General features: G+C 67.8%; 3 protein-coding genes across 3 annotated transcripts; 1 reads left to right on the plus strand and 2 right to left on the minus strand.

The window, feature by feature from the left end:
* Positions 1-12,483: 12,483 nt before the first annotated feature.
* LOC140643823 (surfactant protein C-like) lies at positions 12,484-13,734 on the minus strand. Its single transcript, XM_072846078.1, has 5 exons — positions 13,693-13,734; positions 13,096-13,413; positions 12,915-13,025; positions 12,724-12,834; positions 12,484-12,579 (listed from the first exon to the last, which is right to left on the minus strand). The coding sequence occupies exons 1-5, from the start codon at positions 13,732-13,734 to the stop codon at positions 12,484-12,486; spliced, it is 678 nt and encodes a 225-aa protein (XP_072702179.1).
* A 2,145-nt stretch (positions 13,735-15,879) lies between these two features.
* SFTPC (surfactant protein C) lies at positions 15,880-16,898 on the minus strand. Its single transcript, XM_072845965.1, has 5 exons — positions 16,854-16,898; positions 16,598-16,744; positions 16,321-16,461; positions 16,137-16,247; positions 15,880-15,987 (listed from the first exon to the last, which is right to left on the minus strand). The coding sequence occupies exons 1-5, from the start codon at positions 16,896-16,898 to the stop codon at positions 15,880-15,882; spliced, it is 552 nt and encodes a 183-aa protein (XP_072702066.1).
* Positions 16,899-17,812: 914 nt separating this feature from the next.
* Positions 17,813-20,859, plus strand: LGI3 (leucine rich repeat LGI family member 3). Its single transcript, XM_072846172.1, has 8 exons — positions 17,813-18,021; positions 18,778-18,849; positions 18,952-19,023; positions 19,150-19,221; positions 19,334-19,405; positions 19,537-19,706; positions 19,777-19,941; positions 20,042-20,859. The coding sequence occupies exons 1-8, from the start codon at positions 17,813-17,815 to the stop codon at positions 20,857-20,859; spliced, it is 1,650 nt and encodes a 549-aa protein (XP_072702273.1).
* Positions 20,860-23,737: the final 2,878 nt, after the last annotated feature.

Here is a 23,737-nt window from a genome sequence, read left to right on the forward strand (position 1 = left end):
GAACACGGGTGAGCTCCAGGCCCCGGAGCAGGCGTTGAGAAGCTGCCTGCACCCTGCAAACCCCCCGTGAAGCACCACGAGACCCTGCCTCCTCCCAGGGGGGCTCAGCCCAGCCGGGTGCAGCCAGGACCCCCCCACCCCGGGATGCCATGGGGCCGGTGCTCCGTCTGCCTTCCCTCCCCGACCCCAAAGGCAGCCCTGCACCCAGAGGCGACCAGCCCGTGCGGGTCACAGGCCTACCAGGAGCTGGGCGAGCACCCCAGGAACCGGGCTAGCACCCCAGGGGGGGCAGGCGAGCACCCCTGGAGCGGGGTGAGCACCCCAGGGTGGCCGGAGGGTGCCCAGACAGCAAGGCAGGGAAGAGGCAGCTGGCAGCCCTGGCTGGGCCGCGTGGCCGTGTGTGTGTTAGCGTGTGTGCACACGTGTGCACACGTGTGCACGCGTGTGCGCCGAGGTCTGTGAGTGACACCTGCCGTCAAAGCTCTGCCACTTCAGCACAGCCCGTCACGGAGAGGTCCCCACGGGCCACCCAGCTCCGCAGCAGGCCATGCCTGGGCACCCGGGCACCCGGGCACGGGTGGGGGCCGTGCTGGGGAGGTGACGGGCACAGGGCAGGACGTGCCCACGGTGCTCCGAGCGATGCCACCCCGCTCGCTGCCCTCCGGCAGCTCCCAGCTGCCCACCCTGGGGAGCCGGTGCAGGGATCGGGGTGGCCGTGCCCCCCCCAGCCCAGGGTGCGGGTGCCCCCAACCCGGGGAGGGAAGCGGGGTCCGGCCGCCCGCTCGCCACTAGATAGAGCTCCGAGTTCAGCTTTGCTCTGCCCATGTCGGGGGGGGGGGGGCCCTTCTGCCTTGCCCCCTCGCCTGTCCCCACGCACGTCCCTTGTCCCCTTGCGGTGTCCCTCCTGCGCGTCCCAGCCCCAGCCTGGGAAGTGCCGCAGCAGGGACAAGGAGCTGAGCGGGGCCCCCTCCGGCTCCCGGCTCATCTTCCCGTGCAGCGTAGCCTGCTCTTGCTGCTCCCGGACAAACACAGCCTCGTCGTCTTACTTACAATCTTCTCATAACTTGCATTAACGTTATTTTTTTAAGTTTTTAAGTGTTCAGCGTTGCTGCATACAATTACTGCCTCGGGGACACGCTGGATGCACACAGGCATCCAGGCTCCGCTCCCTCCCCTGCCCACTAACCCCCCCCAAACCCTCTTTCCCTTTTGCTTTCAGGGACCTCCCGCGTTCAAGGCCTGACTCGTTCCCACCAGGCACGGCAGATCGTGGGGAAATCTCCTTCGCGCCTTATCTCGAGCCGTTATTTTCCTCCCCCAACAGCAGACCATCTCGGGATGTGTTTTGCTAGTTAGCCCGGCATTGCAAAACCTACAGCCAGTAAACCTTTCTCCTTCAAGCAAATAAATAAACCCCTGAAAACTGGTCTCGCTCTGCTTCCCCACGCTGTCCCCAGCCCACACATTGCACGGCGCAGCCTGGGGATGGGAACGCGGGGAGCGACTGCCTAATTCATCTCCAACCTCTAGCTGGTCTCCCGAGAAAACAAACAGATCCCCCGTGAAAAACAAGCCGGGCTTTGAAATACTTTCTGTTTCCATCCCTCTGCTGGGAAGGATGTTTGAGGGCTGACTCCCCAGATGATGTAAATCCATTATGTCAGGATCTGGCCACTGGTTTCCACCCTGATATCGCCCCTTTCTCACGGAGCGCTCCGGGAACCCAGGGCTCTCCATGGAGGTTTTTCCTCCACCTCCCTCCGCACCAGCCTGGCTTTCCCACGCTGGCGTTCGCTCCCTGGGACCCGGCTCCCTTGCAGACGTGGTTTTCCAAGCACCACAATCTCTGTCGACCGTCGATGGTCTCCTGCCCCATGAGCTCCTCGCACCTTCCCAGGAGCCGGTGGGTGGCCGTGGGGTGCCGTGGCCCGTGGCCCGTGGCGGGCAGCTGCCTGCTCTAGCAGGGCCAGCCCCACGGAGCCCGGGAGCCTCTTCCCTGGCTGCAAGGCAGCTCCTCCTGACGTGTCGGACATATGATGTTTTCTCGAGCCCTGGAATAAATAACCCCCAAACGCACATCCTCCCACGCAGGCGGCCAGCTCCTGCAGCCCGTGGTCAGCTGCGCCGTCTCTGCGTGCCGTGGATCCCCCACACCGGCAAAGGCACAGGAGAGGTAAGGGGGTTTCCTCTGTCCCCACGCAGTCGCTGCGGGGTTGTGGCGATGCCGCAGGTTCGGCTTCTACCGCGGTCTTTGGTCCGTCACTTTGCTAATTCCCAAAGGGGTCTCAGCTCCAGCTGCCTTCTCCCCTCTTGCTCCGGCCGGGTGGCCAGGCCATGGGACGGGTTGTGTCCCGCTCATCGGCAAAGCAGGCAGGTCACCCGGTGCGGCAGGACGGGCAGGCAGGGCTCTGGTGCCGACCTCGGTGCATCGCTCCGTGCCTTCGCTCCCTGCCTGCAGCGCCGCGAGGGAATGCTTGCCACGCCAGCTCTGAAGGGCATCCCGAAAACCCTCGGAATAGCTGCATCTCCGCAGCGCGCTGCCCGAGGCGCAGCCCCAAAGGCCGAGCTCGAGGGGCAGTGGGCTGCACGGGCGTCCTCGCAGCGCCGGGGGCAAAGCCCGTCCCAAAGCCCTGCCAGGAGCGGTTCAGCCCCGTCAGGAGCTCGACACCCCCGTGTCCTACCCCGCATTGCCCCCGCGCCCTCCCCATTCGCCCCGCAGCTCACCAGGAGCGAGCGCTTGCAGCCCCCGGGAGCAAAACGCGCCCAGCGCTGTCTGCAAGCGGCCAAGCAGGCGGGCAGGATGAGGCCAGCGCTGGCTCGGCTCGGACAGCCACAGTGGCCCTGGGCTGGGCTGTGCTCCATGGATGACCTGTCAGCGGTGATGGATGGAGAGCTGGCGGCAGATCTGGGCCCGCCGTCTCCCCGCTCTCGCCACTGCCGGCTGCTGCCTGGCCGCAGCCTTGCCTTCACGCCTTGCAGCCGCCGAGCACAGGAGGAGCCGGTTCCCCGACGGCGACCACGGTGTCACCGTGCCACGCTGGGGCCATGGGGCCATGCGAGGTCTGCTTCCCCACGGCTCTGCTCGTCCTTGCAGCCGCAGGGGTCTGGAGCCGGGAGGCGGGTGAGTGAGGACGTCCCTGTGCGTGGCCACGGGGAGGTGTCCCACCGTGGCGCACGCATGTCCCCGTGGGGGATGCCACGCTCCAGCCCACGCGGCCGGGATCCCACGTAGCCCGGCTGGGTCTCCGTGCTCTGCCCCGCAGGACCGTGCACCCTCCACGTGCTGGTGGCCCTGGATGTCACCGACTACCAGCAGTCCAACCTGCAGCCCTACCTGGAGCGGGTGCTGCGGGACCTGGCCGTGCTGGACCACCTCACCTGCAGCCCACTCAGCCTGAGCCTCAGCCTGCAGAGCACGCAGCAGGATGGGGACAGCCTCTTCCAGGACCGGCTGCGGGAGCCCTGGGTGGACGTGCTGCAACGCCTGGCGCGGGCGCATGCCTTCCAGCGCTCCTACCTCAACCAGCTCGCCCTGCAGAGCTTCCTCGGCACCCTGGCACGGCAGGCGGCCGATGCCAAGGTGTGGCACTGGCACAGCCGTGCCCGTGGCTCCCCGTGAGGCCGGGGGATGCTGGGTGGTCCCGCTGCCAGGGGCTGCTGCGGAGCACCAGCCCCCTCCCTCCTCGCTCAGGTGCTGCTGGTGTTCACGGATGGGCTGGACGATGATGCCGGGAAGATGAAGGAGGCGGCAATGTCGGCTTGGCTGCAAGGTGGGGTGGCAACGGTCGCGCGGGGCTTGGCCGGGTGACCCCCTGTGAGTGGGGAAAGCTGGTGGGGGCCGGGGGCCAGCCAGTGCAGCGTGACACCCCGCGGCACCCCGTGCCCTCCAGACCAGGCTGACCTGCTGGTGACGGTGGCGGTGAACAACGTCACGGGGCTGGGGGACCTGCAGCAGATGGAGTTCGGGCGATGGCTGGGGAGCGGGCAGCAGCTCGCTGTGGACATGCCAGAGGCCGGCGGGCATGTGGCACAGGAGCTGGTGAGGATGAGCAGCGGTGGGGTGGGTGGCAGGGTCCCCGCAGGCTCCGAGCGGGGATGCCACCCTCTCCCCGCAGCTGGCCCTGGCAGAGCGGACGTGCTGCCAGATGTGTCCCTGCACCTGCGTGGGGCTGCCCGGTTCGCAAGGCCCCGCTGGCCCCCGGGGAGGCAAGGTAAGGGGCTGGGGGGGTGCGGGAGGGATGCCCAGCCCTGCAGACAACCCAGAGCAGGGCTTAGACCTTTCCCTTCCCCATCAGAGGGGATGTTTCCCCAGGCCCCCCACCATGCCCGCGGGAGAGCAGTCCCATCCTTCCCATCCCTCTCTGTCGGGACGGATGCATGGGCTCTGCATCGCCCAGCCGGGCTCCCAGAGCAAACCTTGAGCCTGGGCCGTGCCCGCCTTGACGCTGCTGCCACGGTGCCAAAGCGCTGAGCAAAGCAGGGGGAAACGGAGGCCCAGGGGGTCGGGGGGGTCTTACCACGCTCCCCCAGGGGAATCGCACCCTCGTGCTGCACGCACAGCCCCGGACCCCTTTCCCAGGGCCAAGAGGAGCCCTGGAAGCTCAGCTCAGCTCAAGCCCTTGTCCCGCTCAAGCCCTTCCTCCCCGAGCTGGGAAGGGAGCCCAGCCGCACTGGCTGCCAGCCCGGGGTCCGTCATCGGGCCAGGGGGTCGCAGCTGCCGCTCCCAGGGTCTCTCTGTCCTAGGGGGTGACAGGCAGCAAGGGGCGCGCTGGAGAAGAGGGCGAGCACGGACACAGCGTGAGTTGGCCGTGGGACCCCCCGGGAGTGGGAGAGGGTGGCCCTGGGGGCGAGGGGACCCCCGTCACCGCGTCGCCACTGACGGCCTCCTCTCCCCTCCCGAGCGCAGGGGGAGCAGGGACCGCGGGGTCTCCACGGCAGCCGAGGGATGCAGGGATGCCCGGGACAGTGTGGACCGAAGGTGAGGGGCCATCCCAGCCCAACGTGGCTCCGTCCTGCAGCGTGGGTGCCCACCACTCCCCGGCTGCTCTCCTCTGTCTCTTTGCAGGGTTTCGTGGGTCACCCTGGGGAGCGGGTACGTCCCTGCCTCGCGGGTTATCCTGTGGCTCCTGCGGGCACTGATGGTGGCCAAGGCCATGGACAGCTGGCAGCGGCAGGGAGACCTTGAGGACGGGCAGGGAAGAGAGGGGTCTGGGGAGGGGAATGGGAGATGGTCATGATGGAGGGAGGGGTGGGATGGCCCGGAGTGATGGGGGAAGTGGGGCAAAGCCGGGACCTGGCTATTCCACCCTGTGCCGTATAACCTGGCTTCAGACCGTGTCACCTCCCTGCAGGGACCTCCTGGAGAAGCTGGCTACGACGGCGTGGACGGGGAGCAGGTGAGCTGTGCAGGGGGGCATCGCACCAGCCAGCCCGTGCAACCATCTCTCTGTCCCGGCACAGCTGCCCGAGCAGGACCAGGCACGGGCACGGGCACGGACACGGGCACAGCCTCCTCTCTCCTCCCCAGGGCGAAGTGGGGACCCCCGGCCGCCCCGGAGAGAAGGGGTCCCGGGGGAGGCAGGTGCGGTGCTGCACGGCTGAGCCTCGGCGAAGCATTGCCTCCTTCGCCCGCTGCCCGGTTGCTAAAATCCCTTCCTCCTGCCTTCACCTAGGGGCAGAAAGGCTCCCGGGGTGCCCGGGGGGAAAAGGGGCTCCCAGGCCCTCGTGGAGAGGCGGTGAGTGCAGGCTCGCAGCCCCGGGGCTCCACGGGGGGCTGGGGGACTCGCTGAGCCCCCTCTCTGCTCCCCAGGGGCCACCCGGGAGGAGAAGCCCTGAGCCCGGCACCCCGGGGTGGAGAGGAGATGGGGGTCCCCAGGTAAGGGCTGGCGGGGACCAGGGCCGTGCTCGGGGATGCTGGGTGGCGGCGGTGGAGCAGCCGGTCGGCAGGACCCTCCTGGAAATGAAACGCGCGGGGCGGACAGCCAGGAGCTCTGCTTCCCTCTCAACATCTGTGATTTGCAGGGAGACCCCGGCCAGGATGGTCCCCCGGGGCCGGTGGGACCCCCAGGTCCCCCTGCTCACCCGGTAGGTGCCATGAGCAGGGGGGCACCGGGGTCTATGCCGGGTGTCCCTGTGCCACGCGGCCTGTGCTGGGGACGTGGCCGCTGACAGTGCTTCCCTCTCTAGACCTCATGCCAGAAAGGGCAGCAGGGACCGCAGGTAGGGCTGGCAGCGCCCGAGGACGTGGGGCTCTGTCTGCCCCAGGGACCAGGGACGTGTCCCCACCGGAGCCTGAGCTGTCCCATCTCCTCACAGGGCAAGAAGGGTAACCGTGGCAGCCCCGGCCCCGGGGGACAGAAGGGCTATGGAGGTGCCCAGGTGAGGGCAGGGCAGCCCCCGCCAGCCCCAGGACCCCCAGGGGAGCATCCCCGCTGCCCCCTCTCCTCTCCTCTCCTCTCCTCTCCTCTCCTCTCCTCTCCTCTCCTCTCCTCTCCTCTCCTCTCCTCTCCTCTCCTCTCCTCTCCTCTCCTCTCCTCTCCTCTCCTCTCCTCTCCTCTCCTCTCCCTTTGCAGGGGATGCCGGGACCGCGGGGGACGAAGGGTGCCGTCGGCCACCCGGGGAGCAGAGGACTTCAGGTGCCGTCCTCCTCCTTGTGCTGGGGTCCCCGGGGGGTGCTGGTGGCCACCCTGAGCCGGTGGCCGTGCCGGTGGGTGCCCACCCCACGGGTGCTCCTTGGCATCCTTGATCCACTTTTGCCTTTCGCCCAGGGTCTGCCCGGAGCCGAGGGCTCCCAGGGAGCAGTCGGCCCAGCTGGCCCCAAAGGGGGGAAGGTGAGCAGTACCATGGCCATGCATTTAGCAGCGCTCCCCCGTGCACCCCCAGCCTGCAGCCCCGCTTTCTCTTCCAGGGGCAGGCAGGAGCTGAGGGCAGGAAGGGGAGCATGGGACCGCGGGGGCCCAAAGGTGCCCTGGTAAGGCTGTGCCCCTTGGGGACACGGCATCGTCCCCAGAGGCACCGCAGCCATGGAAAAGCCATGGCCAAGGAAGCTTTGGGAAGAGAGGTGTTTGTGTAGGTCCTACAATAATCTGCTTTGGGATTTTTCTCCCCTCCCAGGGCGAGAACGGGTGTGACCAGAGAGGTGCTCCGGGGAGGAAGGGTGCCAAGGTACCTGCAGCCCGGAGCTGGGATGGAGGCGGGCGGGATGAGCGTGGGGCAGAGCTCCGTCCCTGCCCGTGGGGCTGCCGGGGGTCCCGGCCCCGCTCACATGTGCTGCTTCCCCCAGGGTGCTCGGGGTCTGCCGGGGTACCCTGGGGCTCAGGTGAGTGCGTGGGGAGCCGGGAGGGGACACGGGGACCTGGCCAGGGCCGGCCAGTCCACGCGTGGGGTGCTGGTAAGGACGGGGTCGGCTTCCTCCGAGTGTGTCCCCCCCCTAGGGTGACAGGGGCGAGAGGGGATCCCCAGGGGACAAGGGCACGCGAGGGCTGCCCGGGCGCAGGGTGAGTACGGTGCAGCCCCCTCCCCGCTCCGTGGCCGTGCCCACCCGCTCATCGCCCCGGGGTTTTCCAGGGCCACCCCGGGAGCAGAGGAGAAGCGGGCGGCCGTGGCAGCGTGGGACCTCCGGGAGAGACGGTGACTCCCTGCGAATTCCCTTTTTCCTGCCACGTTTCTGCCTGCAACCAGCCCCGGTGCTTGGGGATGTGTTCCTTGTTCAGATTTCCTCTTAATTTCTCTCCTATCCTGCTGCTCCAGGGCCCAAAGGGCTCGCCAGGCATTCCCCCCTCCACGGTACGGGATGCTGGTGTAGGGCAGGCTGGGGATGGGGACCCGGCCTCGAGGGGTGTCCTCGGGGGACAGTGAGGAACTCAGCAGCCGCCCGGCCCCAACAAGCCTTACTGGGTTTGCTGGGAAGAGCCGGGCGGGAGAGCTGGGACTGACACGGCTTCGTGCATCCCTCCAGCCTTGCGAGCTCAAGGCTTTCATCCGCCGGAGCTGCGGTGAGAGCCTGGGACAGAGGCAGGGATGGCGGGGAGGGGATGGGGACCCGCTCGGTGGGGGGACCACAGCGGAGGGGACAGAGGGATGGACGGATGGCGGGGGCACAGCCAACGGATGCATGCCTGGAGGGAGGCAGCGGTGGATGGGTGGGCATGGGTACCACGAGCATGGGATGTCACAGGGGGGCTTTTCCGGCAGTCCTTGAGACCCCACCATCCCCTCGCAGTCACCACCTCGCCCTCCTGCCCGCTCTTCCCCACCGAGCTGGTTCTGGTGCTGGAAACCTCGTCCACGGTGCCACCAGCCCTCTTCTCCCGCATGAAGGAGCTGGTGGCCCTGCTGCTGCAGGACCTGCAGGTCTCCCCGTTGGGCTGCCCGGCAGGGGCCCGGGTGGCCATGCTAGCCTACGCGGCCACCCCCACCTACCTGCTGCGTGCCGGGGAGGCCGGGAGCGGGGCCGCGCTGCTGGGACGCCTCCGCCGCCTCTCGCCCACCCGCTCCACCCGGCGCGGCCGCCTGGCCACTGCCATGCGCTTCGTGGGACACCACGTGCTCAAGAGGGTCCGGCCGGCCGCCCTGGGCAGGAAGGTGGTCCTCTTCGTCACCAGCGGCCAGAACCAGGACCTGGAGGGCATCGAGGAGGCTGCCCTGCAGTATGAAGCCCTGGGCATCGTGCCGGCGGTGCTCACCTTCAGCCCGCTGCCCAAGGTGGTGCGGGCTTTCCAGGTGAGCCCCGGGGCTGGTGGCTGCTCCCCCTGGTGTCCCCCCCCCAGCCCTCACCCCCTGCCCTGGCTCTGCCTCCCCTCCCCAGGTCAACAGCCTCTTCCAAGTGGTCCAGCTCTCCGCAGCAGAACCGGCCAGGGACGCGGCGGTGGTGCAGGAAGACGTGCTGCCCTGTGTCCTCTGCTTTGGTAGGCAGCCCCGGGGCGGCACCCGGGACGGGTGTCCGCTGGCTCTGGGGCTCAGCCTCCATCTCTCCCCACCCCCAGACCTCTGCCACCCCGAGGGCTGCGCTGCAGCCGTGCCGTCCCCTGACCCCCTAGACGTGGACTTGGCCTTGGTGGTGGACAACGCGGCCCTGGGGATGCCAAAGGAGAGGCTGGAGGCCGTCGGCGAGCTCTTCCACCGCCTCCTGGGGCACCTGCAGCCCGCGGGGCTGGATCCAGCGCAGCACGGCACCCGCATCGCCCTGGTGCTGACGGGCCCCTCCGCCCCCGGGCAGCGTTTGGCCGAGATCCCCTTCGGGCTGCCCGGCTCCGGGGAGCAGCTCCGGGAGCGCCTCCGCCTCGCGCTGGTGCCCAGGGCGGCCGCGGCATCCACCAGCGGCACGGTGGCGTGGACCCTCCGGCACTCCTTCCTGCAGAGCTCCGGCAACCGGCTCCGCGTCCTCTTCGTAGTGGGGACAGGGGCTGCGGTGCTGTGGGATGGGGAGGCACGGAAGGCGCTGGCACCTTTTGCCCGGTGCGAGGATTTCGGCGTCTTGGTGCTCTCCCTGGGGAGAGCTGGGACGGAGCGGCCGGAGGCGGCTGTGCCCGAGGTGCTGCCGGCGTGGAGGTACCACTCCCTGCGCCTGGGCTCTGTCCACCCGCCTGAGATGGGGCACGCGGAGAGGACGGCGCTGGGCTTCCTCAGGAGGCTGCGGGGTGAGCGGTGGTGGGGAGGTCTTGGGGGGCTGGAGCATCTCCAGGTCCCGTCCCTGGCTGCTCCAGGGGTAGGCGGCTTCAGTCCCCAAAACCTCCTTGCCGGCACATCCGTCACGCCTCCACCATCGCTTCTGCTCCGCAGCGGAGAGCAGCCAGCGCCCCAGCACCCCGGGGTGCCCCTGGGAGATGCCCCCCCCCGGTGCTGGGACCAGCAAGCTCCTCCTGGGGACCCCCGTGCAGTGAGTGAGCGGCACCGGGGCCGTCCCCTGCATGCACATCCCTTGGTCCCCCGTGACACAAGTTGGGGGGCTGGGGGGTTGCACCTCCTCTTCCCGGGGATGGGTTCCTCCCCCCCCCCAGCATGTCCTGGGGGGGCTTTGCTCTGATTTCCCCTCCCAGGACCCCCGAGGTTCCCCTTATGCCCCCCACTGGGCTGTCCACGGCACCCCCCGGCCCCGGCAAGGGCCGGAGGGCTGCGGCCGTTCCTGGACCGTGCACCCTGGACAAGGACCCCGGCAGCGCCTGCACCCATTTCTCCATCATGTGGTATCACCGGTGGGAGACGGGATCCTGCGAGCGCTTCTGGTACGGGGGCTGCGGGGGCAACGCCAACCGCTTCGGCAGCGAGCAGGACTGCATCCGCGCCTGCACGGACCCGGGTAGGCGAGGGTGGGCATCTCTCCGGGGACCGGGGGGCCATGGGGTGCCTCCGGCCCGGGCAGGGGGCACAGCCGAGGTTTCCCGGCTGCCTCTCGGCTGATTCCGTGACCATCCCGGGCAGGTCCCGATGGAGCCGGCGTGGGCGAGAGCAACGTGACGCGGGGTGAGGAGTGTGCGAGGCGGGGGCCGGGTGTTTTTTGGGGGGGTGACTCGTGAGCAGAGAGCAGGCAGGGAGGCAGGCAGGGCTGCCAGCTCATGCTGGGTCGTAGGGTGCATTTCCCGGCATGCAACCGTGCCGTGCGCTCTGGCCACGCCGCGAGCGTGCCGTGCCGCCTGCCTTGCAGCCGCCTGCCTGGAGGCACGGGACGCGGGGCCCTGCCACTCCTTCTCGCCCAAGTGGTTCTTTGATGGCCACCAGCCCGGCCGCTGCTCGCTCTTCTGGTACGGGGGCTGCGGCGGCAACCGCAACCGCTTCGAGAGCCGGGAGCAGTGTGAAGCTGCCTGCCTGCCCCTGGGCAGGGCGAGCCCCCCGGCCCCTCGCCCTGCCAATGCCTCCGCCTGCACCCCTGCGCCCGGCTGCCAGGGCTGACACCCCACTTTGGGGTCCAGGGTGCCCCTGGCCCCCTGGGATGCAGCACCCAGAGGTGCAGCGCTCGCCCTCTGCAAACCTCGCCTGCCTCCGCCTGTGCAGGCTCGAGAAACAAGGACACTTGAATTATTGCACAAGGACCTCGGGGTCCTGCCAAGTTTCTGACTTCGTCTTCAGCTGCTCCATCACGGGGTGGGGAGGTCGAGCCGGCGGCGGCGGCGGCAGCGCCGAGTCCTTGCAAAACGCTGCGCACCCCCTGCCATCGCTGCTCCAGGAGGATGCTGGTACCCAGGGCTGGCCGGTCAGCCTGGGAGCCTTTCAAATAAAAACCACACCACGTTTCGTGCTCACCGGTGCAACTGGGCTGGGGAAGGGCGAGGGTTTTGGGGGTGGGTGCTCCAGAGCTGCAGGAGGCCCTGGACAGGCTCCCCGCATCCCGGCCAGCCGCAGCTGCGCTCTCCCTGCGGGGAGCAGCTTCCCCGGCTGCCAGGAGCAGGGAGCCGGGGCCGGATCGAGGCGCGGGGGTGGCGGGGTGCCTGTGGCCCCCACCCCGGGTCGGCCGCGGCACCGGCGGGAGGCAGCTGCGCTGCTGGCGGGCTCCCGTCCCGGGGGGGCTGCGGCTGCGCTGCTCCACGCTCCCCCCCTCTGCCCTGGATGCTCGGCCCCAGGCCAGCATCCCAGTCCTAATAACATCTGATCCTAATAACACCGGCGTCCCAGTCCTAATAATCCCAGTCCTGGGGCTGCAGCCGGTGGCCGTGGCCGCCTTTGACACGGGCTGTCACCAGGAATAGCTCCGAGACCTGATTCTTCCCCTTATCCTTTATTCAGTTCTGCAGAGCGGGAGAGGACAGATATATTTTTCAGGACAGCCTTGGCTCTGGCAGGAGGACGGGGCAGCTCAGGTCAGCCCCATGTCCCAGTGCCGAGCGATGCTCGGGGGGTGCCTTCTGTGAGCCCCCGGGCTGTGGCTGCGTCAGAAATTTGCCTAAATGCTGCTCAGAGCCCCTAAATCCATTTTTAAGGCAAAGGAAGCCGGGAGCTGCCGGGAGCTGGGCGAGCATGGAGTGAAGAACTGGAACGGAGAATTTTGTTTCTTTAAATGTCATGTTTTTTTAAGCTCGTTTTTGCACTCGGGTTTGGCGAAGCTGAGAAGACTTAAGTGACAAACCAGCTGTCCCCTGGCGCAGCGCGGCGCTCGCCCGAGCAGACACCCACCCGCCGCCTCCAGCCCCCCAGCACCGCGTTCGCAGCAGGGATGCGGCACCGCACGGCGAAGCGGAGCCCCCCGCGCCCCTCCAACGCCAACCCCCCGACCCCACAACCTCCAGCTCAGCCCCGCGGCATCGCGTGGGCCCCAGCACCTCCCGAAATCGGGGTGAGTGAGGGGCTGCTGGTGGGGGCAGCTGCGGAGGTGTCGGCGATGCTCCCGGAGGGACGGAGGGGCTGCGGCAATGCCGTGTCCGTCGGGGATGCTGCAAGGCAAACCTGGCACCGTGAGGGTGCCGCTGGGTGGGTGGGGGTCCCCCAGCCCGCCCTGCCAGCCCCCTGCCCACCGCTGCGGGCAGCAGGACCCTTTGCACTCACCCAGCAAGGCTAAGCCCAGTAGACCGGGACGACGCTGCAGAGGATGCTCGCTGTGGTGCCCAGGAGGGAGCGATCGGCCAGGGGCACGGCGAGCTTCTTCTCAGCCTGGCGAGGGGAGAGGAGGGAAAACGAGGCAGCAGTGGTGCGATGCTGGACCCCGGTTCTTCACTGGGGGGGCTGCACAAGGGACCGTGCCTGCGGCATTGCCACGTGCCCCAGCCGGTGCCGAGCGGCGCGGCCGGCACTCACCTGCCGGCGCTGGAAGGTCTCGGCGACGGCGTCTATCCCCGGGATGTTGTCCTTGTCCACGCGGGTGACGTAGCAGGCACGGTGGAGCCAGGATCTGTAGCTGACCAGCAGCTGCTTGCAGACAGACCCGGGTCAGCTCGGTCCCATCACCCCTTCCCCGTCCCCCCGGCCGCGCAGGGCTCCCTGCTTACGTTCTTGTAGTCGTAGATGACCGTGGCCGGGTTTCCATCCTCACTGTCCAGGTAGAAAGTGGCCACATCCTCTTCCCAGGCCGGTTCTCTCCACAGCCCCATCCGCAGGACCTGGGGGGCACGGGGAGAGCTCACCGCCTGCGGCAGCCCCTCCCCGGGGGCGGTGGGGGTCCCTACTTACGGCGTCGGCGTGCCGCTGGTCCGCGCGCAGCCACATCAGCAGGGCGCCGGCGATGATGACCACCAGCAGGACCACCACCACCACCACGATGAGGAGGCACTTGAGGTGGTGGCAGCTGAGGAGCTTGCGGGGCAGGTAGCAGAGCAGGCGAGGCACGAAGCACAGGGATCGCTTGACGCAGCCGCAGCCAGGGCAGCCGGGACATTTGCAGCACCGGGGCACGCAGCACCGGGCACATTTGGAACAGCAAACCGCGCAGGGCCGGCAGCAGCAGCCCAGCTTGCAGCACCCCTGGGAGCAGCAGCCTTTCTCCGGGTCCTGCGGGCATGGGAAAGGCGGAGAGGTGGGGTGAGCGGGAAGGAGATGGGAGCTGGGGGATGCAGGTGGGCTGGGGCTGGGCTTGCCCCGCGGAGCAGGTCCCATCCCGCTGCCCCTGAGCTCTGGGGATGCAGCATCCCACGGGCCCTTTCGCCATCACACGTGCACCAGCGTCTTGCCGGGATAAACCGGGCAAAGCCCTGTGCCGAGCATCTCTGCTGGGCACGGGGACAGCCCCAGCATGACCGTGCCACCCCGCTGCGGGTTGCAGGGACTCACCAGCAGCTCTTCAACCACCACCTGGTTCATGCTGCTCTCCATGGCTACTGCTGCCTCCTCCTCCTCCTCCTCCTCCTCCCAGCCGGGGCTGCCCCGCAGCAGCCGGGGCAGAGGGCTTTATACCAGGGTGCTGGGGTGGGGAACGGGGTGGCCCGGGTGTCTGGGCTCGTGGCCCTGGTGTGCAATCGGGCTCTGGCGTGCAATCCACTTCACTTGTGTTTGCTGACCACCTTCCCCGGGGCTGGATTCCCCTGGGAACCCGCTGGTCAAGAGGCTCCGAGGGCACTTGTCCCTGAGCACGAGGGCCTCTCTGCTGCCCAGGAGCGAGGCGTCGGGGCCAAAGCAAACCCTTCTGCAAGCATTAGAGCTGCCGTCCGGGATGGAGCATCCGGCAATGGCCACAGCCAAGGAGATCTGGCTTGGTGCCCGTGTCCCTTCGCCAGCTCGGGCACTGGGAGCTCCTCGAGGTGGGCAAAGTGCAAACAGGACATCAAAGCTTTCCCACAAACCGCAAGGCTGGGGCGGGAGCGGGGTCACCGCGGGGTGGGGACCTGTCCCCAGACCATGGCCAGGCTGGGTGCTCCGCAACCTTGGTCCCGAGGATGCTCGTGCACCGCGGGGGCTCGTCTTGCCGGTGCTGGGGCTTTCGGGGCTGCCCACGGTGCAGATTTGCTCAGGGTGAAGGGGGTCCCAGCTCTGGCATGTCACCCTGCGTGGTGCAATCAGCAGGGCAGGGTGACACCGCTGTGCCTTGGTCTTCTCTGGACATGAGCCTCTCCTGCAGTCGGGCTCAGGCTGGGACCTCTCCAGCCACCCCTGGGCCCCCTCCTTGGTCCCCTGGGACCCCCAGACGCTCGAAGCCGGGTGTGGGGGTGAAGGTGTGCACCCCGTATTGCACACTACCTCCTGTCCCAGGGTGTCGAGGAGCACGGGAGAGCCTCGAGTGGCTCCTGGCTGTTTGCTCTCTAACACCTTGTGCAGGAGAGGCTGTGGGAACCCATATCGCCGTCCTCAGCTGTGTGCACCCTTCTTAACCCAGCTCCTTGCCAGGGTAACGCAGGGTCAGGAGATTTCGGGGAGCAGAGCTGCTGGCCCTGTGTCGACACATGGCAACGTGACGTTCCCCTCCTGTTCCCAGCAAAGCGTCAGCCCCCGGGAGCTGCGACCCTCCTCGCTGCCCGTGGCAGCGGCTATGGGGACAGCCCTGAGTTAGCCCCCACTGAAAGGTTAAATCACGCTGCCCAGCACTGCTGTGCCCCTGGGAGGGCTGGCTCGGGTCCTCCCGGGGTCTCTTTTCTCCCTCCCAGCCCTGTTGATCCCCCGTTCTCCGGTGCGGCGCTCGGAGGTGCCCCCCAAGGATGCTCCCAGCTGCTTTGGGGCAGAGGAGGAGGACGGGGAGCGGACAAGGGATGGAGGGGAGCCGGAGCAAGCGGATTGTGGTGTCTGCGAATGCCTCGCTCAGCCCAGGGCTTGGCTCTCACCGGGGATGTGGCACAGTCCCTCTGTCCCCGTCTGCACGTGGCGGGGACAAGGATGGGGACCTGTCCCAGAGGGGTGGCCCAGGCCCCGCAGGGGTGCCGGGGCTGGCTGGGTGCGCTGCCTGTGCCCATGGGCCAGGGGTGCAGAGGCTGCCCCTGCCATCTCGTCCTCTCCCCGTGCAAAGTGGCAGGGCACATGTGGGGACACTGGCCACGCAGCCTGGGAGCATGGCGTGCAACGTGGGGGTGTGTGTCCCGGGGAGCGGGTGTCTGAGCCCTCCCGTGTTCCTTGCCCAGGGCTGGACTGAGCACATCGATACGAAGGATGCATCTACCCACGCTGGACCCCACGGGCAGCCATCACCGGGGCACCGTGCCACCTCTCCCCGTCACCCCGGGAAGGGCCGTTTGGCCAGCACGGGGGGGGAAGGACAAGAGCAGCACTCAGAGGCAGGGGCACAGGCTTTACTTTGCAGACAGGAGTGTGAATCCCAAAGCAAATCCCACTTGTTTATTGCAAGTGCAGTGGGAAAGCCGCGGTGCCGAGCGGCTGTGGACAGAGGACCCCGACAACGGGGCAGCTGCGTGGGATGGAGCCATGGAGGAGGAGATTCCCAGGCATCCCGGCATCCCGCCTGGAAGGCAACGCGGGGAGCATGGGGACAGTGACATCCCCATCTCGCTGTCCCGTCCTCCCAAGAGGTCCGTGCTACGCCCAGTAGACGGGGACGGTGCTGCAGAGGATGTTAACGGTGGTGCCCAGGATGGAGCGGTCGGCCAGGGGCATGGCGTTGTCCCCAGCCTCCTTCATCTCAGCCTGCAGGAGAGAGAACGGGGCGGAGGGCTGCCATCCTTGGCCACCAGCAGCCTCCCCTCCAGCGGCCGCTTGCCACAAGCCCAGCAGCCCCGTGCTTCGCCCCGGCTGCCCAGGACGCAGGGGCCGGGCTGGGCTGAGCCCCTGCTCACCTGCCGGCGCTGGAAGGTCTCGGTGACGGCGTCCAGCCCCGGGATGTTGTCCTTGTCCACGCGGGTGATGTAGCAGGCACGGTGGTGCCAGGACCTGTAGCCGACCAGCAGCTGTTTGCAGACAGACCCGGGTCAGCTCAGCCCCGTCCCCGCCACCGCCACCCACCCCATCGTGCCCGCACACCTTGCTGTAGTCGTAGACCACCATGGCGGAGGCGTTGAGCCCGTCCCGCACGGCGAACGTCCCCGTCCTTTCCTTCTTGCTCATGGAGAGGTGCTGGGGGGTCCCTTCGCCATCCAGGCCATGGATGGTCATTCGCAAGACCTGCCAGGCGGAGGGGGGGTCAGGGAGCTTTGCGGGGTCTAAACCCCATCCCTGCAAAGCGCCGGCGGCTGGTGCCATTCCCAAACCCATCACCGGAGCCGGCGGCACCGTGGCTCCCTCCCCGGCACTGCCTCACCGTTTCGGCGTGCGTCTCGGTGATGTGCAGCCCCAGGAGGAGGAAGGCGACGATGATCACCACGAGGATGACCACCACCACCACCACGATCAGGAGGCACTTGAGCTGGTGGGGGATGCAGGGCCGGCGGGTGGAAGCTGTGTACGTCTGGGGACACAGGGGACCGCCCGGCTGAGCTGCCGGCGTGGGGCCGGGGAAGGCAACCGGTGCTCAGCCCCGCACCGGCTCCCTGGGCTGGGTGATGGGTGCTCCTTACCGGAGGTGCCTCCTCCATCAACGCCTCTTTGGAGCTGCCGTCCATCTCGCCCTCCCTCGCTGTGCGGCTCCTGTCCCTTTGCCAGCCGGAACCGGGGGGATTTATAGGGTCCCCGGGTGGGTGGGAGGAGGCTGGGGCTGTCCTGACTGCCAAGGTGCCACTTGTGCTCTGTTTGCTGAGCCCGGAGAGGAGCCGAGGAGGGGGCGTGAAGCCTCCGAGGGCCCTTTCCCAGCATTTTCCCGGCACCGTGGGGGTGCCAAGGCAAACAGTGGGCAGGCAGAGCGTGCCCACCCTCTGCACTCAGCCCCGGGCTCTGGCCAAGGGCCCGGCACCCTTAGCACTCATCTCCGGGGGTGCTGCACCCCTGCAGCCCCGTGCACGGGCAGCTGCGTCCCCCCCGCCAGCACGGGGAAGGAGCTGGCTGGGTTCATTGTTGGCCGGGAGCACCGTGCCTGGGACGGGACGGACGGGTGCCCGCCGCCACCCGGCAGTGCTCGCTGCCAGGCCAGGCAGGGAGCTGGCGTGGGCAGCGCTGCAGCACGGGCACCCGGGTGAAGCAACGGGGTGGGAGAGCCGCGGTGGCATCGCCCCTGCAGGTACCCTCTTGTCCCCCATCCCGGTGCGCCCCGAGAGCACCCAGCTCCCAGTGGCTGCCCCCCGCGGCGTGGACCCCCCCCGTTTGCAACGCCCGCACGCTGGTGAGGACACGCGTCCTCATGGATGCTCGTGCTGTCACTCAGCCGCATCCCTCCCTCCCTCCCTTCTTCCCGCAGCACAGGAGCATGGTGTGCTGCAGAGCAGCGCGTCGGGCACCGGCAGCTTCCGCTGCCACCGTCGCTTCCCCTCCACGTTGAAATCTCCGGGGAAGGAGAAGAGGAAAAAGGCTTTGCCGCGGCTCCCAGGCACAGCAGGAGGAGAGGGACCAGCTCCGGAGGAGAAAGCAGAGCTAGGCCAGGGCGATGGAGCTGCGGCGCGGGAGGAGGATGCTGAGGGGCCAGCTCTCCGCTCTCCTCCTCCTCGCCTTGGCCTGGCTCTGGCTACCGGCGGGGGGTCGGCGGCCCCCCCGGCCACCCCCTTGCCCCCCGAGCTGCTCCTGCACCCGAGACACAGCTTTCTGCGTGGACTCCAAAGCCGTGCCCAGGAACCTGCCCCCCGAGGTCATCTCGCTGTGAGTACCCAGGCAGCGGGATGGGGACGGGGTCGGGGATGGGGACAGGGAGCAGGTCATGTCCCCAAGGTGCAGGGCTGGCAGGGGCTGCTGGCTGCCCTGGGGTGGCAGGGACAGCCTCTTTGTGCTGCATCGGGGACAAACGCGTGGCGGTGTGGGGTACGGGCAGTGCGGGGGTCTCCTGGGGGAAGGAGCAGGCTGGGGACACCCCGGGACTGGTCCCCACGTCCTGCGGCAGCGGCAGGTCTCCTTGCGCACGCAGCCATCCATCAGTGACAGACGGAGCAGGGCTGCAGCCTGTCCCCGCCGTGCTCCCCGTCTGCCGTGACCTTGGGGACCAGAGCCCCAAGGGGACACGGCTGGCGGGTCCTGAGGCATGGTCCCTGGGGACACAGCAGTACACCGGAGCCTTCCACGGGCGTGCGAGCGTGTGCGTGGTGGGTGCACGTGTGCGTGCAAGCATGCATGTGCGTGTACATGCGTGTGCCCCCGGGCCGGGGGGTGCTGCAGGGCGTGGGCATGCGTGGGGTGGGTGCCAGCCCCAGGGGGATGCTGCGGGGCCGAGCGCCTTGTCCCCTCTGTGCCACCCCCAGCAGGCAGGATTGCTGCTGGGGCCGCTCTCCCACGGCTGCGGGGGGCTGCACCGGCACGCAGCAGGGGACAGCAGGGGTGGTGTCCCTCGGGGATGGCGGACACCGCCCCCCCCCACTGCTGTCCCCTCTCCCGCATCGCCCTGAAGCTTCGTCTCGCTGGCAGGACAATGGTGAACGCAGCCTTCACGGAGATCCGAGAGGCAGCCTTCGCCCACATCCCCTCGCTGCAGTTCCTGTACGTCTCCCGTGCCAGCGGCCGGGCATCCCGATGTCCCCTCCACCACCCGTGCCCGTCCTGCCCGACCCCGCTGCTAACGCCTCCCCCCTCCCTTTGCAGCCTGCTCAACTCCAACAAGTTCACGCTGATCGGGGACAACGCCTTTGCCGGCCTCTCACATCTCCAGTACCTGTGCGTGGGATGGGGATGGGGACACGGGGACGGGGACGGCCCTGGGGAGGGCAACAGGGAGGGCAGGGGTATTCTCAGGGACCAGTCCCCTCGGGGCGGCCGTGCCACCATCTCCTCCCGCCCCAGGTTCATCGAGAACAACGACATCCAGGCGCTCTCGAAGGCCACTTTCCGTGGGCTCAAGTCCCTGACCCACCTGTGAGTACTGGGGGGGGTGGTCCCCGCATTCCGTGGGGACACAGGGGACAGCTCTGCCTGCCTGCCCCTTCACCGGGGCTGTGTCACCTCCACGGCCCCTCTCATCCCCCAGGTCCTTGGCCAACAACAACCTGCAGACACTGCCCCGGGACCTCTTCAAGCCACTGGACATCCTCAGCGACCTGTAAGGCTGCCGCAGCGCCGGGGACCCCCGGGGCTGCCGAGAGGGTGCCGTCCCGGTGCTCAGGGTTTGGGCAGGGTGCTCTCCTCGCGCCGGGCTGGGTGCTGGGCGTGACTCAGTGCCGTCTTCGGCAGGGACCTGCGGGGTAACACGCTGGCCTGCGACTGCAAGATCAAGTGGCTGGTGGAGTGGCTGGAGAGCACCAACACCACGGTCCCCGCCGTCTTCTGCAGCAGCCCTGGGCAGTTCGAGGGCCAGCGGATCCGGGACCTGGCACTCGGTGACTTCCAGTGCATCACCACGGGTAAGGGACCGTGGCCGCCCGTCACTTCATTCCCGGGCACCTGGACCCTCACCACGGCCTCTCCCCGCAGACTTCGTGGTGCACCAGGTTCTGCCCTTCCAGTCGGTGTCGGCTGAGCCCTTCACCTACGCCAGCGACCTGTACATCGCCCTGGCACAGCCCGGCGCCAGCAGCTGCACCGTCCTCAAATGGGACTACGTGGAGCGCAAGCTGCGCGACTTCGACCGCATCCCCGGTAAGGCATCCAGCCCGGGGTCCCCTCTGGGGTTGGGACCCCCCCGTTTGGGTGATTCGTGAAGGGCACGGCCCCGGCGTGACGTGGTCCTGCCTGGCAGCTCACTCGGCGGTGCACTGCAAGCCCATCGTGGCTCAGAACCAGCTGTACGTGGTGGTGGCCCAGCTCTTCGGCGGCTCCTACATCTACCGCTGGGACACGGCCGTGGACAAGTTCATCAAGATCCAAGACATCGACAGCCAGAAGACCCGCAAGCCCAACGACATCGAGGCCTTCCAGATCGAAGGCGACTGGTACTTTGTCATCGCTGACAGCTCCAAGGCGGGCTCCACCAGCCTCTACCGCCTCAACCAGAACGGCTTCTACTCCCACCAAGCCCTCCACGCCTGGCACCGCGACACCGACGTGGAATACGTGGAGAACGACGGCAAACCCCGGCTGATCATCTCCAGCAGCTCCCAAGCCCCCGTCATCTACCAGTGGAGCCGGGCGCAGAAGCAATTCACGCCCCAGGGAGAGGTAGGGGAGATGCTGGACGTGCAGATGGTGAAGCATTTCAGGGTGAAGCGGGACCAATTCCTCTGCCTCAGCCGCTACATCGGTGACTCCAAGGTGGTGCGATGGGAAGGGCAGCGCTTCGTTGAGCTCCAGACGCTGCCGTCCCGCGGCTCCATGGTGATGCAGCCCTTCTTGGTGGAGCAGCGGCAGTACCTGGCCCTGGGCAGTGACTTCTCCTTCACCCACGTCTACCTGTGGGAAGAGGAGAAGCAGAAATTCGTCAAGTTTCAGGAGCTATCGGTGCAGGCGCCGCGGGCTTTCCGCTACGTGCCGGCTGCCGACGTGCAGCTCCTCCTGGCTCCCAGTTTCAAGGCCAACACGTTGGTCTACCGGCACGTGGTGGTGGACCTCAGCCTCTAGCAGGGAGGCAGAGCCCGGGCTGCCCGCACGGCCCCGACGAGGCTCTCGCCTCCCCCGAGAGCTGCCCGCTCCTGCCTGAGGACACGCATGCGCCCGCCAGCCCCTTCCTCCTGCCTGCAGCCGACTCTGCCCCACGGTCACAGCCCGGTGCCAGCCCCGCTCCCGGCCCCCCACATTCACCCACCCCTCGAATTGCCCCCAGGGCAGCACCCAGCCCCACGGCCCCGCTGCCAGGGGAAGCCACGTGCCTCAGTTTCCCCCCAGTATGCCCCGTGTCCCCACGTGCAGCACCCGCAGCCACCCCGTCCAGCAGCCCGTGGGACGCGGGCAGGAGGGTGGGACACCCCTCGCCCTGCAGACCGGTGCCCTGGGGTGCCTGCTCTGGGGTGCTGGCTGGGCTGGCAGGGATGGGGGGGGGCACGGGTGCCTCTGCCCACTCGGGCAATGGACTGGAGGCTTGCGGCCGGGAGGTCTGGGGGCACGGGAGTGGGGCGGCAGGCAGGGATGTGCACAGGCAGGGCCAGACTGCCAGGGCTGGATGGGATGCTCCAAAGGGGATGGGGATGGGATGCCCCGAGGTGGGTGGGATGCTCCAAAGTGGGTGGGATACCCGAGGTGGGTGGGATGCTCCGGGGTGGGTGGGATGCTCCAAGGTGGATGCAGATGGGATGCCCCAAAGTGGATGGGATGCTCCAAAGTGGGTGGGATGCTCCAAGGGGATGGGGATGGGATACCCGAGGTGGGTGGGATGCTCTGAGGTGGACGCGGATGGGATACCCAAGGTGGGTGGGATGCTCCAAAGTGGATGGGATACCCGAAGTGGGTGGGATGCTCCGAGGTGGATGCGGATGGGATGCCCCAAAGTGGATGGGATACCCGAGGTGGGTGGGATGCTCTGAGGTGAATGCAGATGGGATGCCCCGACGTGGATGGGATGCTCCAAAGTGGATGGGATACCCGAGGTGGGTGGGATGCTCTGAGGTGAATGCAGATGGGATGCCCCGACGTGGATGGGATGCCCCAAAGTGGATGGGATACCCGAGGTGGGTGGGATGCTCTGAGGTGGATGCAGATGGGATGCCCCGACGTGGATGGGATGCTCCAAAGTGGATGGGATACCCGAGGTGGGTGGGATGCTCTGAGTCGGATGCGGATGGGATGCCCCAAGGCAGATGGGATGCTCAGGGCCATCAGGATGCTCCAGGCTGGTGGGATGCTGCCGAGGCGGTGCCACCACCCGCAGAAGCCGGGCTGGCCTGCTCCCGTCCCCCTCCATGCATGTCCAGCAGCTCCCTCTGCCCGTGTCCCCCTGCAGCCCCGCGGCCGGGCAGGACCCAGCGTGCCAGCCGTACCCGAGGAGTACGTGCCCGCCGAAACGCTCCCCACAATAAACACACTGTGACATCCAGCCCTGCCCGCGTCTGCCCACAGCTGCCGCGCGTCCAGCCGCCCTGTGTCCAGCCACGGATGGCGTCCCCTTGCCTGGGGGTCCCGCTCCAGCCGGGGTCCCGCAGCACCCCTTTCCTTACACAAGCCCCACCGAGCCCAGGACGGGGGAACCCTTTATTTTAGGGTCCTCCAGGCCCCGCACATGGCTTGCCTGGTCTTTTTTGCTGCAGATGCCTCGGCCCGTGGCGAGGGGGGGGAAGCTGGGGGGAAGCAGGAGGTGTTTCCCCAGGGAGGGGAGTCCCCGCTGGAGCCTGCTGCACCCCGAGCTGCACCAGCACCCAGCAGCCACCCGGCTGGTTTTCCAGGGGAGCATTTCCCTGTCCCCCAGGTATATAAATATGCATGTGAAAAACCACCAATTAAGCTCCCAAATAAAGATCCTCTCAAAGGCAACAGGCACCCCAGGGCACAGCCGGCTTTTGGGAGCCGGGTTTGACCTCAGTGGCTGCAGGGCCTGAAGCTGGTCCCTTCCCCGATGCAGCCCCTGGTGCAAGGCAGGGCAGGGTGCCCAGCCCTGGAGCCCAGCCCTTGCTGGTGCGGCAGCAGGGCATCGCCACACTCCTCTGCCTCGGTTTCCTTACCGGGAAAGGGCGGATTTTCCCTTACTGGGAAAGGTGGGAAGCACAGGGAGCAGCTGCAGAGGGGTGCTGGCACCCCGACAGCGGCCGTGATTGGGATGGGGGAGCCGGGGTGCCCTGGACCACTGCTGGGGATGCGTGGCCAAGGGGAAGGTGGCCCAGGGAGGCGATGCCAGGTCCAGTACAGAGGACTCTGAGCCCCGCTCCGGTTCTGGGAAGAAGAAGCAGCTTCTAATTTCTCCTGAGCATCTTGCAGGGATCCATGCCTGCCGCAGAGCTCTGGCCCTGGTTCAGCAACACGCCCGAGTGGGTGCTTAAGGTTAAGCGCGCATGTAAAACCCAAGTGAGGTGCGCCAGGGAGGGGATTTTGCAGTGGCTGAGGCTAAACCCTGCTGAATCAACACGTCAGGGCGGTGCCAGCACATCTGACTCCTTTGGCATGACCCAGCAGCGCTCCCACCTCCGCCCAAACTCCCAGCTCCCGCAGCCCTGCCCTCCCTGACCTCTCACACCCCCGTGGGATGCTCCCCACGCCCCACGCTGCGCACGTACCCCACAAAAACACCCCCTCCAAAACCAAAAAGAAGCCCCCAACATCACGCAAAGGCTCTTTCTCTCCCTTCCCCTGCCTGCTTGCTGTGAAAAAAAAAATAATAATACAAAGCCAACGATTTTGGTGGGCAGAGGCGCAAAACGCCGGACCCCATCGCTGCCCTTGTGGGGCGCGGCCCTTTTAAGAACCGACGCGGCCCTTTTAAGAGCGGCGGGGCGGGCGGTGGGAGCCGTTGGGGCGCATGCGCGGAGCCGGCGGCTGCAACATTCAAGTTGTTGTATTCGCTTCGGGGGGGTCC

The sequence above is a fragment of the Ciconia boyciana genome, chromosome 25 (assembly GCF_034638445.1).
Source record: "Ciconia boyciana chromosome 25, ASM3463844v1, whole genome shotgun sequence".
Taxonomy (NCBI): domain Eukaryota; kingdom Metazoa; phylum Chordata; class Aves; order Ciconiiformes; family Ciconiidae; genus Ciconia; species Ciconia boyciana.

Coding starts and splice junctions, on each gene's coding strand:
- SFTPC (XM_072845965.1), bottom strand. CDS start 16,898: ATGGACGGCAGCTCCAAAGAGGCGTTGATGGAGGAGGCACCTCCG. Junction 16,745..16,853: donor TGATGGAGGAGGCACCTCCG/GTAAGGAGCACC, acceptor CTGTGTCCCCAG/ACGTACACAGCTTCCACCCG. Junction 16,462..16,597: donor CCGAGACGCACGCCGAAACG/GTGAGGCAGTGC, acceptor TCCGCCTGGCAG/GTCTTGCGAATGACCATCCA.
- LOC140643823 (XM_072846078.1), bottom strand. CDS start 13,734: ATGGAGAGCAGCATGAACCAGGTGGTGGTTGAAGAGCTGCTG. Junction 12,835..12,914: donor TCATCTACGACTACAAGAAC/GTAAGCAGGGAG, acceptor GTCTGCAAGCAG/CTGCTGGTCAGCTACAGATC. Junction 12,580..12,723: donor AGACCTTCCAGCGCCGGCAG/GTGAGTGCCGGC, acceptor TCCCCTCGCCAG/GCTGAGAAGAAGCTCGCCGT.
- LGI3 (XM_072846172.1), top strand. CDS start 17,813: ATGGAGCTGCGGCGCGGGAGGAGGATGCTGAGGGGCCAGCTCTCCGCT. Junction 19,024..19,149: donor CTCTCACATCTCCAGTACCT/GTGCGTGGGATG, acceptor CTCCCGCCCCAG/GTTCATCGAGAACAACGACA. Junction 19,406..19,536: donor CTGGACATCCTCAGCGACCT/GTAAGGCTGCCG, acceptor CGTCTTCGGCAG/GGACCTGCGGGGTAACACGC.